This window comes from Anser brachyrhynchus (assembly GCF_964034855.1).
Source record: "Anser brachyrhynchus genome assembly, chromosome: 9".
Lineage (NCBI taxonomy): Eukaryota > Metazoa > Chordata > Aves > Anseriformes > Anatidae > Anser > Anser brachyrhynchus.
The window spans coordinates 8,500,704-8,515,804 of record NC_137703.1 but is presented as its reverse complement, the minus strand read 5'-3'; the positions used below and the strand labels follow the sequence as shown (position 1 = coordinate 8,515,804).

Genomic DNA, 15,101 nt, shown 5'->3' with positions numbered 1-15,101 from the left:
AAAAAATAAACCAGGAGATTTGCGTGTAAAAAGCAGAATGCATGTAACCAATCTTTCATTGCAGATTTACTTTTCATTTCTACTGGAAGGAGGAGAAAAAGGAAGGCCGGCGTATGTGTACTAAACAACTTCTAAAAAGCGAATACATGAATTGTAAAGGACTCTTTTTGCTTTCAAAAGTGGTTCAATTGCTTTGAAATATCATATGCCTCAATGCCAAATAGATACATAGACACATGATAATATTATTCAGTGATTTTGAATTAACCGTGAAAACAATTTAAATTAAAAACACTTAAAGATTGTTTTCCTATTATTAGGGTTGTGTTAGAAAAAGGCTAAGCCTCTCATTAAGAGATGAATTTTTTCATTTGTGCTTTTATTGTGGCTATACAAGATGGTTTTATGTTTTCCCTTTTTTTTTTTTTTTTCTGCGTGAAATAATGTAAGTTGGAACAATCAGGTGACTGATGAACAGGCTAGTGGGAAGAACAGAAGTGTTTGTTATATTTTATTATTAATTTTTTTTGCATTCTTTTTGAACAGCCCTGTGTATATAAGTATGTGCTTTTCAATTAGATGCCATGATTTATGAAGTCATGCTCAGGGCTAGCCAGGTTGTTGACTCAGATGAGAGCTATGATGCCAGCTCATTCCCTGGTGACAAACACTGACTGTCCTTCCCGCAGCCCGGCACCCCTGGCAGCCTTATTAAAAGACCTTGTGGTTGCCAGAGCTCTGAGCAGGAAATGAGGTCCTCTCCGGTTCAGGACGGAGATGACTGGGGTTACAGAAAGCTGCAAAGCAAACTCAGAATCTCCTGAGTCACACACTTGAAGCTCTCAGGGACCCCGCAGCATGAGCTGGCCCCCTGCATGCCCCCCGAGCATCCCCCTGACTCCCCGGGGACCCCCTGGGAGCTGCAGCTCTAGCAGAGAACAAGGCAGCGATGTCGCCTGGCAGAGGGAAAGGAGGGGGGCACCGCTGCCCCCTGGCCTCCCCACGCACCCCTGGCCTGGCCTCGGGGCTCTGTACCTTCCTGCCGGGATGCATTCCTGCCCCATCCCTAGCAGGGAATTTTTGGCCCAAACTGTCTTTCTCCAGTTATATTACAGCAAGGCATTTAGCACCGCCCGTGGCTTGGGGATCTTTTGTGTGGCCTCCTCTTTTCTAGGAATTTCACCTATAAATCACTGGAAAGCAGGAAATCTGGAAGACCAAGTGGGAAGCTCTATACCACGTTTGCCTCTTGGCACAAACAGCTGTGGACCACATTGATGCTTGTCCTGTAGGTACTACAGCAGTCCGGACACCTGGACCTGAAATGGGGGATCACAACCCCCTATTTCAAAGGTTTCTGAGCCGGCAAGCCAGCCCCTGGCAAGAGGCTCGAAACTCTTGCTGAATTCCTGGGAAAGGACTCCCTGATGCTCTCTGTGTAACACTTCTAGTTTGAATTCCCTCACTGCAACTGAAACAATAATATTTAGGCCATTTGGGGCTGAGATTATTACTCTAATAAATTGTGCGTGTGTGTGTGCGTGTGTTTTATTGGTTCCTTGTGCCAAATAAGCCCCCGATTGATTTTCCTCCTAATCAGCATGGAGAATGCATTCCGCTGTAATTAAATCCCGGGGACCCGGCCGCCCCGTTCTCGCTCTCCTCTTGGCTTGCGGTGGGATGCCATGGGGTACCCCGGGCACCCCACATGCCGGGACGAGCACGCTGCCAGCCCTCGGGACGGCTGCGCCCGGCCGCCTCCATCCCTCACCCCCGGCCGGAGCGCGCACGGGGCCGCGCTCAGCGCTCGGGACCCGTCGCCCAGTGCCGAGAGGCAGAGGCGGGCGGGGGAGCGGGGCTTTCCCTCCCTTCCAGGAGGGTCCGAGCCCCCCCCACAGGCTCGGATCTCGTCCCCCACCACCACCCCAGGGCAGGTGCCGCAGCCCCGCCGCCTCCGGGCCGGTTCCCGGCTCCCCGCACGGCGAAGCCCCGGTGTCGCATCCCTCCACCGAATCCCGGGGATGCGGCGGCTGCCGAGAGCCGCGGCTCGGGCCCCAACTCCGCGGGTATAACCCCCCCCCTCCCATCCCTGCACCCCGAGGGAGGGCGGCGATGTCCCGGCCTCCAAACCTTGGGGCTGGGGAGGAGGGATGGGGGCAACGGCTCCCTCCGCGGAACGAGCGCGGCCGCGGATGGGGGCGGCGGGGGGGCGGCTGCAACCGCCTCGGGCCCGGGCAGCGCTCTGGGGGGGCTCGGGCCGGATCCTGCCCGTCCCCTCCCCGGTAATGCTCTTTTCTCTCGGGCGGCGCAGCCCGGCAGCGGGGAAGCAGGCCGGCGGATAATTACCCCTCGCTGCAATCCGCAGAGCTGGCCTAATCTGAAAGCTCAAGTGCCCGTGAGTAAAACTTCAGGAAAAGTTATTGAAACTGACAAATACGGGGTGACAAATAATCAATAAAAGCCCAGCCCGACATCCTTTATTGTTTCCAGACACTAACAGAAAGGAGTGAAACCTCGGCGAGGGCAGGGGGAGGGAGCAGCGGGGCCGGCGTTCGCAAAGCCCCCGGCTCGAAGAGACAGGGAAAGGCCCCGGCAGCACACTGGGACCGCTGCCGTCCCCGGGGGGGTTGGCAAAAGACCCCCTCGCCGATGCTGGGACGAGCCCGAAAGGCCCCGAGCAACAGCACGCAGCCGCGCCCTCGGGGCGCGCACCCGCGGGGGGAGCCCGGAGCCGGGACCCCCTTCCTAAAATCGATACGAAAACCAGGAGCTGAACTCGCTGCTGCTGCTCGTTAGCATCTCGGCCCCCTGTTCGCAACGCCGCAGTTTCTAAAGTTGCACCAAAGACGCCCGGCAAGATAAATCCGTGCTGTCGTTTCTCTCCCTTTCTGTCTCTCCGAATTAAGTCCCGATCTATCAGTTTAAACAGTAGCCAGAAAGTTGATCCGCTTTCTGTTAGGATTTCGGGTTAAACCGGGGGGCTCCTCCCGTGTCTTTAAGCTTTGGAGCCGTGTAAATGAACTGCAGTGTCACATAATCGATAGGAAAAACTCAGCTGTCACGGATCCGCAAGCAGCCTCCCGCCGCAGCAGTAACGCGATTTGGCATTTCGGAGTTTGGGAACGTGCTGCCTGCGCCGGGGGAGGGGGGGGGGTCAGCACCGCTCCCCCCTGCCCCACACCACTAAAGATGTTGCCCAACTTTGGGGTTCTGGACGGGGTGGGGACACACAGAACAAACCCCAGTGGCCTTTCCAAAGCGGTGCCCTCCGTTGCCCCCCCCCCCCAAGCCTCCGGGCCGTGCCCATCTGGAGCACGCACCGTGAGAGCAACTGTGCAGCACAGCGGCCATCAGTCACTGGAAGCCACACGCTTCAGTGGGCCGGGGATAAAACGAAGTCCTGGTGACGCCTGGTTAAACCACTGACCCTCCTGAGAGGGCTGCGAAGGGAGGGGGGGGAGAGCAGCAACCCCCTCCCGGCGGCCCCAACTTCAGGGGACTTCGACAGAGGCCCTGCAGGGGCCCCCCCGCGGTGCCACCAGGCAGAGCTGGCAGTGCCAAGCCCGGGGGGTCCCATGGGAGTGCCCCCGGGGGGTCCCGGGCAGAGCCCTCCGGCCCCAGCCGTACCCCCAGGCAGGGCCGGAGGACGCAAGGCAGCCCTGTGGGCACAGATTTCCCACTCAAGCCTTTCATTATTTTTTTTAATCGGCTTGATTGGAAGGATCAGCCTGCAGGCAGGGTGTGCTCTAAGCCGTGGGGTGACCCTGCCCTGCACACCCCCGTTTAGCCGTGCACACGGGCACGCACGCGAGCAAACAACTTCCCCAGCATGTGCCCATGCGTTCGGGAAGGGGAGGGCTTCAGCTTCAAATTAGGAAGCTCTCTCAGATGAACGATAAATTTCTCTTTGGTCAGACTGCAGTGTTTGATCATATCTTTGTGTTTTTGTCCCCACCACAAAGGGACCCATAGGCTGAATCAAGAAATAGGATTTCAGATCGTTTGATTTGACATACGGAAACAGTTGCGTTTGTAATATTATAACACTCAAAAGGGGAAAAATGAAACCTCTGTAGCTGAGACAAGGAGTGTGCCTAAGTACCACTACGTTTCAATCCCCATTTGGATATAATTTAAGTCTCCTCTGGCTTACAGTAATATACTCTCCAACCTTGAGGCTATCCAAAAGGGGGGATTTAATGAGACCGAGTTTATACACTTATATAATTTAGAGGTTTCGCTGTAGCTGTAAAATGACAATTGGTACATGTGTAGTGCAAAAGAGCTGAAATCCCATCCAGGGACCAAGTTGCTTATTTCTGAAGGAGCTGTCATTTCCAGCAGGGGGGACACAATGAGAAGGCCAGGAGCAATGGAGCTCTGATCTCCACCAAGGAGAGATAACCACCTGATTAAAATAGGCCTCTTGTTCCCTCGTTACTCGATCGTCGTGTGAACTTACCTTATTTACAACTATAGGCAATGAGTGAGTTGCCCAGGTTGCAGTACACATATAGCTTTGGGCTTACCCAGCCCTTTGTTATCAAGACTATCTCTGGGACAGATTTCTGAACCACTCATAACACGGGAGCACAGAAGTGCTCCGAAGGACAGAGGTGATCTGCACGCTCAGAGCCATATGAGTGCGTGCAGCATATATGTCTCCCACAGGGAACGCTGGGCCCAGGCAGAGCCAGCCCATCAAAAAAAGGACGTTTAGGTACTCAGACACCTGTAAACACCACCAGAAAGCAGAGGATCATCGCACAAAATGCTATTTTGCACTCAACATCCAGGATCTGCTCTTTCCCAGGTGAAGCCAGGCAGGGCAGGGTTGGAGGACACCCTCGTTTCAGGTCAGTCTGGAGCCTGGGGTAGGCCGATGGCATCAGGCAACAATGCACATCTCTGCTGAGATTCACTGCACTTCCTTCTCCATCTTAATATTAAATGGCACAGTGTTTGCCAGATTATTATCCCACTATTGCTTGTGCATTTGTCTCTTATGTCTAGTGTCTGTCATTACACAAAGCATTTTGAAGAGCTAATTTCAAAAGACAGAAAGTCTACACTTACTATAAAAGTCATTAAATTAGCATGACAAGCATAAAGTTCCTAGGTTATAATTTGGTTATAGATCTGAAATCTTCCCTGTTCTCTCTCTCCACTTGAAGGATGAAGGCTGCAGCGAGGCACTGGCACGAGTTAGGACAACTGAGCTGCAGAGTGCACGATGAAGGAAGGGGGAAGAGAGCCGGGCTCCACTGCCGTCTTCTTGGCAGCACAGTGGGTGACGAGGATGCTCTCTGATTTCCCCTCACGTCTCCCAGCAGCCAGAGAAAGGTCTGATCAGATGGTCTTCTACCACAACAGGTGGGAACAAAAAAATAAATACATCTCAATGAATTTCTCATTGATTAACATGTTGCTTGAAGAGTAGGCAGCACTCTTGCCTTTGAGATCCCACTGAATGCTGAGATGGGAAGATGCGTTATAAAAGCAGCCACTGGCTGTTTGTGCTAGAGCTGCAGCGCATCCCATTTATTTTAATCGCTTCTTCATTTTGGAAGAAAGCTGGGGAAAGAGCTACTTCTGCCAGCTCCGTGTGCACCTGTACTGCTTGAGCACGCTGACCTCGGAGATCGCAGGAAAATCCCCCGGCTGGTGCCAGCAGTGTGACTGCACAGGATGCGGCAGCGTGGGAGCACCCAGTTCTTCCTGGCTGCACAAGCGTCTCCACAACGTGTTGCATTTCCACAACGAGAAAATTAGAGAATAGACGGGACATTCAAACACGGTGCTCACAGAAGAGGCTGCCCTGGTCGTTATTTAGGCTAAAAATCTGCTGTCAACTTTTTTTTTTTTTTTCCCCCACCAGGACCAGCAAGGTGCGTTTCTGTGGGCTGATTTGTTTGCTTTTAACCAGGCACGCTGCGAATTGTGGAAGCCTTACATTTACCTTTTCTTCTTTAAGCACTTTAATTATCATCACTGACCTGTTGGGCATACCTACAGTATCAATGTCCCTTTTACATCGTTGCCTTCCCTTTCTCTGCATGTTTCTGCTATTTAACACTTGCTACCTTTGCCATTAGAGTCCTAGAGTGACCCCCATGGGTATCTTTGAAAGAAAGACCCTCTGCATTCCTGCACTGCCTCCTTACCCAAGTAATAGCACAGGGACCTTTCAGACACATGGACCACACTGAAGCATTAATTAGGCTGATGAAATCCATAGAAATGTATGGATTCAGCATAATCGAGTTTCTTCTGCTGACTATAGTTAAGGAATACGTGAGCAGCTGGGAGAATAGAAAGTACTGTTAGGGTGAAGTCATGCATGTAATTGAGTATATTTAACATAACCATTTTAATGATCGGTGATTAAAAGTGCATCTACTTAAATTGTATACCTCTGCAATTTGTCCATATCAACTTTAGAGCAGACACAAAGAAAAGGTCGTCATATAAATTTATAAACAAGATCCCTTCCTGGCTGCACATGACTCGAGCTGGAATGATAACTCTGCAGCGGTGAAGGGGGAAAAGGCCTTCTGCGAGAAAGCAGCTACGCTGGTGCGATATTAATTAATCACTGGTTTGGCCCCTTTCTCTCCCATGCAGTCACAGTATTACAAGTGCATAATAAGTGAGTTTTCTTTTCATCCGTAATTGTTTATAACAATTAGATCTCTCGGGGAAAAAAGAAATCCCTGGGTTTCTTTCGCGTATTAGAGGAATAGCTTTTCCCTCGCTTGACAATATTATGTGTGTATGTGCGTATAAGTACATTTAAATCAAATATTTCTCCACAAGAGCGTTGCCGGACACCCAGCAAAGAAACGATAAAGGTTTTAAACTTCTCCCCTCGCTCAACTTCTCCAGGCAGCGAGCAGAGAGGGCTTAGAGCCTGGAAACGCGGACGGGGTTTGGGAGAGACGGAGCTGATGGGCACGGCCGCTTCTCCTGCAGGAGAGCCCCGCAGCATGGGAAATTAGCAGTCCAAATCTGCTAGTGGGGACGGGGTCCCACAAAGCCCACGCGTTGGGAAGGCTGAGTGTCTCTCTCGCGCCTATTCAATCTGCCCAGGCTGGTTGCAGCGAATAAATAGAGTCATTGTGGAGCCCATACACAAACCGACCCAACTCCCTCCCCCATCCCTGCTCGCCCTCCCCCCGTCCCTTTATGCCCAAACGCACACAAATCTGCAAGCGCTTCGCGCTAAGAGAAGCCCAAACTTTTCTTCCCTTTACTGTACGACGCCTGTGGGAAAGGTTTATCCGCACGTAGCGAGTAGGCGCTTACGGCAGGGGGACGGGTGGGGGGCGGGTGAGGGCCCCCAGGAGCCTGCCAAGGGCAGGACCCATCCTTTCCCCCCCCCAAAAAAAAAAAAAAAAAACCCGGCGGCCGGGCGCGCACCCAGATAACGGTTCAAAGTAGCCAGATGCATTAACCAGCGCCAGGACGGGGGCAAGGGAGGGGAGGTGGGGGGGGGGGGCTCCCTTCACTTTCTGTCGAAAACCTCAAATCGCGGCGGGCCCCTCTGCGAGGACCGCTGCAAGGTGAAATGCATTTGGAGCCTCCCGCGGCCGGCGGCAGCTCCGCGGCCGGGAATTGCTGCGTGCGGGAGAATTCGCAGCCTTGAAAGCATATTTTTCTTCCAGCGATGGTGGCACTTAAATGATAATGTAGGCAATGAAACCGGGGAGATTTATATCTTTTGGAAAGTAGGACGAGCCAGATGGTAATAGCGTCATTAACAAACAAACTTAGGATCTGCAAGTGAAGCTTGAAATTGGGAAAGAGATCTGGAGAACAAAAGGAGCTGCTGTTGAGGGGGGAAAAAAAGAGTCCCTCTTCTGCCGGCCAAATCTAAGAGCACATTCTGGAGGGGCTGCTCCTGCCCAGCGCTAGATAATAAACGACGGCTTTTTCCTCCCCTGTTGTGACTGAGAAAGGACAGAGAAAACTTTTGCAATAGGCAAATGTGGCATTTATTTATGTGTAACCCTTTGTAGTCTCAAGTGTCCCAAATGGGCCTTTAATTCAAATCCCTAGTTTGATATGGAGGGATTGATTCTCCAGAGTTTATTTTATAGAAACAAAGCGCCGCTTGTGGAAGTCGAAGGGCCAAGAGTTCAGTAATTATTTTTGGGAATTAATAGTAACAAATAAATATTAAAGGTTAAACGTTATTTGCAGAGAGAGTAGAAGCATCTGCAGGATTTATTGCATCCCCTCCTCATGCCGCCCCCAAAAATGCTCACCGTTTGCTGGGAGAACCGGCACGGGGGGGGTCCCGGGCAGGGCTGGGGGCTGGGGAGCTGGGGTCCCCCGATCCCCCCCCCCCACTGCCCCCAGTCGGGTTTCGCCTTTTGGGGTTTGCTGCGGAAACGCAGCCCGAGGAATTCCCGGTGCCCGGCTCCCGGCGGGGGTTCAAGCGGATTTCCCCGGGGACCCCACGACCACGGGGGACCCGGCAGCTCCGGGCGGGGGGCCGGGGGGGGTCGCCTCCGAAGTGTTAACCGGCAGGATCCCAAACCGGCAACACAAATGTTCGGGAGTCTTTAGAAGATCCCCGCGAGTATCTCCCTTCCAGAGTAAAGTTGGTGGTTATTAAATGATTAATGATTTAAAAGATGCCTGTTAACAGCCCCAAGTTGAGAGACATGGACCCACGCTCTAAAGTGAAATCTAACGTGATTTTTCAAAATGTGCTGGAGATCTTTAAAAGCCCCGAGGACTTACCCTTAAGGCATTATTCAAAGAAAAAAAACTGAGACTGGCGGTTCGTCACAGGCAATTGTAAAGGGTTTCAAAGGACCGATCAAACGAGTTGGAGAGTAATCTACATTAAAGTCCGGATGGCAGTGTTACAACATGCACCTGCAGGGTATTTGCTATCCGTGCCCCTTACAGAGCTACAAATCACCATTAAAGAAAGCTGCTTAAGCTTCCTCCTCGCTTCTAGAAAGACTTACTCGGGCTCCTTCACTTTGATATTTATACATCTTGTTATTGATAAGTGTGGGGCTTTGCAGAGCTCCCTTCCCCCTTCCCCAAGTGCCCCCTTCCCCACGGGTGCCCCCTTTTCCCCCGCACCGGGCTCCCTCCGCGCCCCGCATGCGGGAGCCCCTCCGAAGGAAGACACGCGTGGGCGTGGGGTCCCCCGCGGAAAGCAGGGAGCTGCGAGCTGCCGAGCCCGGCCGGAGCTTTTTAGTTGCTTCGTTTCGTTCCCCCCCCACACACACCCCCCTGCCAGCACTGCTCTCCCGGGCGGCCGCTGTCACCGGGGAGACCGGGGCAGCCCCGGCCGCATCGGCACGCTGGATGTCCCGGCGGATTTTCTCACAGTTTGCGGGAGGCGCAGACATGGAAATGAGCTCATTACGGGGGGGAGTGGCAGCCCTGGAGGCCTCCCCGCCCCCGGCCCGGCCCGGCTCGGCCCGGCTCGGCCCGGCCCGCTGCAACCCCGGGGACTGCGGGAGAGCCCCCTCCGCTCGGTGCTTCTTTTTTTGGGGGGGGGAGAGCGCAGAGCCCCGCAGCGGGCGCTCTTAACCCTCGGCACGCCGCGGGGCCGCTGCTGCCGGCGGGGGCGGCCTGGAGAGCCCCGAGGACCCCCCCTCATCCTCCCCCCATCCGCCCTGCACCCCCGCAGCCCCCGCCCCCGAGCTCCCACGGGCAGCACCCAGCGTGCGCGGCGCTCCCCCCACCAGGTGATGTCAGCGGGGAGAAGCGAAGTTTGCAAAGCAAACGAGCCGGGAAGGGTAGAGCTGTGCAAACAAACAAACAAATTGGAAACAAAAAAAAAGAAAAAGAAAATCCAGATTTTTCACTCGAAGGTCAATAGGGATTCATCGTTCGCTTCCCCCGGCTGCAGGCAGGGTTTGCAATCCCCATGCCCCCGGATCTCTGTTTCGGGGAATTTCAGTGCTCGGGTCTGTGTTGTCGCCACTTTCCTCCGGTGGGTTCTTGCAAACAAGCAAACAAACCAAAAATCGCGCTGTGGCGGGGCTGCGGCCGCTGCCCCTGCTCCTTGGGGCGGCGGAGCCCCGGCTGCCCGGGCTGGGGGGGGGTCGGGACCCCCCCCGGGGCACAGCACCGGGGCCGCACCGCTGCGACTTGGCCACGGCTCCTGCCCCGGGCAGCGGCGGGGACGCGCCGGGAGGGAGCGGGAAGGGGCTGGGGCGGGCTTGCTGCTGCAGAGCAGGATTTAGCTGCCGTTATCCCGGCCTCTTGCTTGGGTCAAAACTGCAAAACTAAAGGAAGGGGGGGAAAAAATGCCGTGTTTGGTATCTCTGCCTCCATCTCTTGACACCCCTGGCTGCGGGAGGGCTGATACGCATCGCCCTCAGCTCCCGCTGGCGGAGCCCCGGGCGCGCATCAAAGCGCGCATTGTTCGGTGCTCGGGGGGAGCGGACAAGACGGGGCAGAGGCTCCGCATCGCTGCCAGCTCTCCTCGGCCAAAGTTTTCCAAGTCAGCTCCTGCCGGCAGAATTGCCCTCGGAGAGCCCGGCGGTGCGGGAGAGGAGAGAGCTCTGCCGCACCGGGCTCAGCCCAAACTCGGGCGCAAGGGAAAATCCCGCGCAGCGCACAAAGCGCTCCGCGGACCAGCGCGCAGAGCAGGGGGTGGGTCGGGGGGACACCACTGCGCTGGGATGCGCCCCCCCCTCCGCTAGGAACCGCACAACTTCTCCCTCGGAGGCCCCCTCCGTGAGGATCCCCGTCCCCATTGCCGTGCCCCCCAGGAGCTGGGTCGCTGCTGGTGCCGCGGTGGAGCCGGGAAGGTTTGGGTCTGTTGGGCCGGCGGAAAAGCAGGCGGCCCCCCCCCACCCCCGACCGCGGACGGTACACGGTGGGGACCCCGGGGGGGTCCGTCCCCTCCTGCACCCCGCCGGGCACACAGGCCCTGGCACCTTTTCCACCACATAAGGGCGTGCGCGGCTTGCAGTCGCCTCCAAAGTGTTGCAAAACAACCCCCCGGCACGTCTGCAGGGCTGCCAGGAGGGTGGCGAGGCCCAGCACGGAGCCCCCCCTCCCCCCCAGGCCCTCCCTTCTACCGACCCGACCCCCCCAGCCCGCCGCTGACCGGGGGGGTGCACGGGGCGAGCAACGAGTGAGGAGCGAGCGCGCCTTGGGCCAAGCACTAATTTGGTGTGTACGCTTAAGCCTGCCATCTGAAGGGCTGTATAGCAACGAGGGGAAAGGGGTGTATTTGCTGCTGGAAGATTTAGGTTGTTGCTAGGATGTGAGAACAAAAAATCTTCAATAAGTCGGGGAGGGGGGAGGACAGGGCAGTGGGGGAGGAAGGGGGGTTACAAGGTTTGTCACAGGGAAAAGTGCAGACATCTGCTGGAACTTCCATATCTAAGCTGTTCATTTACAGGAGCCAACTTCTGAAATCTCCACAATTAGATCTGCATTGTTCTTTCTCAACAACACTGACTAGAAAGAAAAGGTCTTCTCTGTCGGGGCCAATCCAACGAAGCGTTTGACGTTATTAAATAATAAAGCGATTGTGATTTACATTGTTGTTCAGAAAAAGGGCCAATTATCCACTGTTATGTTGCCATAAAGATCATATTAACTCGAATTAGTAATCAAACAATATGCTAGCGTTAAAAGTATAGAGAGGACAGCGCGACTGGTCTTGTTGCATCCTCACTTTTACTTGTAAAACCAGAAGCATAAATGCACTTGAAAGAGGCGCATAAACTTCGTCCTTAACGGGAAAAGAGTGAGAGAGGTAACAGCATGTGCGGTTAATGGTCCCCCGGGTTGATTGTTTTCAATTAATTCAAAGCCACCCAAACCTCACATTGATTTGCTGTTTACAAATTAATTCTTCTTAATAATATCACAGAAAATGTTCCGCGACGCTCGGCGAATCGGGGCGATTTTTTTGTCGGTGTGAAGTGAGGGTTAGGGTGGGCATTCGGGGAGCTTTTTGTTTTGGGTTGGTTTCGTTTGGTTTCGGGGCAATGTTTTTAAAAGCGTTGGAGTTCGATCCGGAGACGAACCTCGCTCAGCGCCACCAAAACGCAGACCCAGGCGCATCCTTGCGCGCCAGCAAATTTGCTCCGCCATAATCAAATAATTATTTTTTTTATTAAAGCAGTTATTAGGTTTATAACTCATTTGCCACGTAAATTTGTGCAACCAACCAAGGCGATCTAAATAGGTTTGAGTTGCCCCTTGGGTACGGGATGTAAGCGGTAAGCAGGAGGATTAATTATGGGTGCGTGCAGCAATAGGACACAAAGGCTATCAAGTAGCACGGGGGGAAGAAAGTGGGGAACTGCGGGCGGGCAGCGAGGGGCTGGGAGCCGCAACCGCTTGCCCTCAAAGCCCCAGCTTTTAGCATCAGCCCTCCACCGGGCTATGCCCCCAGCACCCCGCAAAGCCCCAGCTTTTACCATCAGCCCGCTACCGGGGGCAGGGGGGCGCTGGGAGAGCTCCAACTTGTTGGCAGCAAATAAGGCGCTGACAGGTGATGCTCGGCGGGCAACCAGCGGCAGACCCGCCTGAAACATCCCGAAAACTAAGTGTGAAAGTGTGAAGGATTTTTTTTTTCCCCTCCCCCCATATAGACTTATCAATATTATCTCTTCTCTTATATGTAGACAAGATCCGCTCTTTTGTGCTCGGGATGACAAGATCTGACCCCTGAAAACGTGCTCCAGGCGCTCAGCGGAATCTGCCTGCTCTTTCTAATGTCATTTGCTGCGAACACGTTTTGTTATCAGCTGGGGAGGGGGGTTACTCGGAGCTCAGGTAATAACCGGTTAGCTGTCAGCTTCTCCCGTTTAGCGGTATTCAGGCAAAGAATGGCTTTGCCAAACTGTTCCAGAAGCTGATGCTATTTGTTACCACGATTAGGGGAAAAAAAGAACTTTCACAGTAACATGGGTTTTTATAAGCAAACACAGAGCAATTTTCCTCAGCGCAATGCATCAGCAAGTATATCCAAAAGAGCTTAATCTACTTCTTGCAGGATAGGGGCGAGAGGAATCAGCAAGCGCAGGGGCTGCTCCGGGATGCCATGAAAATCCCGGCTCGTTGCCTTCCCCTCCACGGGGCGAGGCGGAGAGGGGCAGAATCAATCCGCCCCCTCGGTGCGGAGCGAGCCCCCGCTCTGGAAATAATTTCGAATAAAACTTGAGTAACCAAGTGTAACCAGCTAGCTTCCTCTGAGCAGATCGCCGAGGGGAGAAAAAAAAATAGTGACGGAAATAAGCCAAGAAAAACCAATCTGCGCCGAATTAATAGGACCACAAAGTTTTTATCCGTGTGTAAGGATAATATATTAAGCCAAAAAGGAGACAGGTTATCTCTAAACAGGATTAATATGCGTTCGTGTATAGGATTAGACCATCTCATCCATTTAAAAACAGTGTTTCTCCTCCTCCACACACCATTTTATTATATATATTAAAAAAAAAAACTTTCCCTGTTATGAGCACTTGGAAAACGCATTTTATTAATCGAGAGACTTTTTTTTTTTTTCCCCAATCAAATGCAACTGATGGCCCTGAATGAGCCGCCTTGGAAGGAAACGGGCCATTTTTTAAAACCTGTGATCAAAACAGACCTGTCTTCAGAGAGAGCACAGCAGATTTAAATGTTGGTCAAAAGGAGTCACAACTGTTCATTAAAAGCAAACCCTAACTAGTGCTAATGTATAGCCATTTTGTGAGCTCAGGACTGTGGAAAGAGGCGAAAAAAGTCTGAGAGTGTGAGCTGATGCCGTGCTGGCTGGCAGTGTGTGGTCTATTGTAGGGAATGTGCTTTTTCCACTGAACAGAGAGCCCCCCTCTTTTATTCCCCAGCTCTACTGCACCTGCACTGGATCAGGGAGCTACTGCCATTCACCACATCAACAGAGAAGACATCTCTGACAGCACTCAATTCATTACATTTCTTCCTGCTTTTCAAACCAACACACACACACACACAAAAAAAAAAAAAAAAAAAAAAGTATTGCCAATCAGTGCCGGGGGGGCAGGGAAGAAATCTTACAATGCTTGATATTCGCAACTCATTTCGGATTTCATTAGTCAGAAAACTCACTCCCCAGCCGGTTACAACTTTGGTTTGCTCTCTCCCCTTCTCTCCGGACGGCGGGGCCGGGCCAGGCTCCGGCTCCCTCCCGCACCGGGGGGCTTCGCCCGGCCCCCCCGCGGCCGCAGGGAGCAGAGCGAGAGCCCGGCCCCGCGTTCCCCCAGGAGCAAGAGCTACAAGTTTATTCATAATTCATGCTAGCGCCGCGGCCAACCCTCGGGAGCCGGCAAGAAAGCAGCAGCCGAGGGGAGCGAAGCTGCCCCTGTCCCGCGGCCACCCCCGGGCAGGCGGCCCGGGTACCCCGGGAGGGGACCGGGGGGGCAACGAAGCCCCTCCGCGGGGTTGGCTTGGGGGCTTCAAACCCCGTTTTTCAGAAGCATTTGCAAGCGAAAGAACCCGAGAGCGGGGTTTTAGATTCAGGTATTTGATCTCGCCGGATCCAGACATTTAATTAGAATGGCCTCAGCGATTGAAACGGTGTTAATGCCCATTGTTCCCCGCTCCCAGGCCCTGGCCCTCTACCGCTGGGTTGCCTCCTGCTCAACGTCAAGAACAGAAATCTTTGTATTTTAAACCGATATATATATATATATATATATATATATATATTTCCCCTCTTTCCGGCCCACTTTCCTCTATCGCGAGCAAAGCCAAACACTCCTGTTTTTTTTTCCGACACCAGCAGAGGATCGCACCCCCTCGGTGGGGTCTGAGCAGAAATAAATCCCGAGGAGCTCTTCCCTACCTGAAAAGTCGGAGGAAATCCGAGTGTCTCCTTTCGGGTGTAATGTGTGTATCGATAAGGAAGACACTGCCGGCTCAGCCACGGGACCCAATTAATCTATGGCTTTCTTTACCTCAAACCCAGCTCAGATGTGTGCTTTAGAAATATCGATTTCGTGTGACGGGGAAGTCGCAACTACCGAGTGTGCCTAGCGTGGGGAGGCCACGGAGCGAGAACCCGCAGCAGCGCAAACTCCACTCGCGGGAGAGCCAGATTGCTTTTTAAGCTAAAACTAATAATTTCATAACTGATTCAC

General features: G+C 53.4%; 2 protein-coding genes across 40 annotated transcripts in view; one reads left to right on the top strand and one right to left on the bottom strand.

Moving 5' to 3' along the window:
* Window positions 1-15,101, bottom strand: part of LOC308199856 (uncharacterized protein) — a 288,903-nt gene that overhangs the window by 18,231 nt on the left and 255,571 nt on the right. The gene's annotated exons all lie outside the window — the stretch shown is intronic.
* On the top strand, window positions 2-14,796 carry LOC308199845 (uncharacterized protein). Of its 2 annotated transcripts, none has more exons than XR_013955008.1 (2): window positions 2-12,215; window positions 12,624-14,796. XR_013955008.1 is itself a non-coding variant. In XM_080604603.1 (2 exons), the coding sequence occupies exon 2, from the start codon at window positions 8,865-8,867 to the stop codon at window positions 10,215-10,217; it is 1,353 nt and encodes a 450-aa protein (XP_080460729.1). In that variant the 5' UTR covers window positions 2-2,395; window positions 5,175-8,864; the 3' UTR covers window positions 10,218-14,796. The 2 variants fall into 2 exon arrangements, 1 of the variants encoding a protein (XP_080460729.1); XM_080604603.1 differs by having other exon boundaries at window positions 2-2,395; window positions 5,175-14,796.

What these genes read in the sequence shown, in the direction of transcription:
- LOC308199845 (XM_080604603.1), top strand. Translation starts at nt 8,865, where the DNA reads ATGGCAGTGTTACAACATGCACCTGCAGGGTATTTGCTATCCGTGCCC.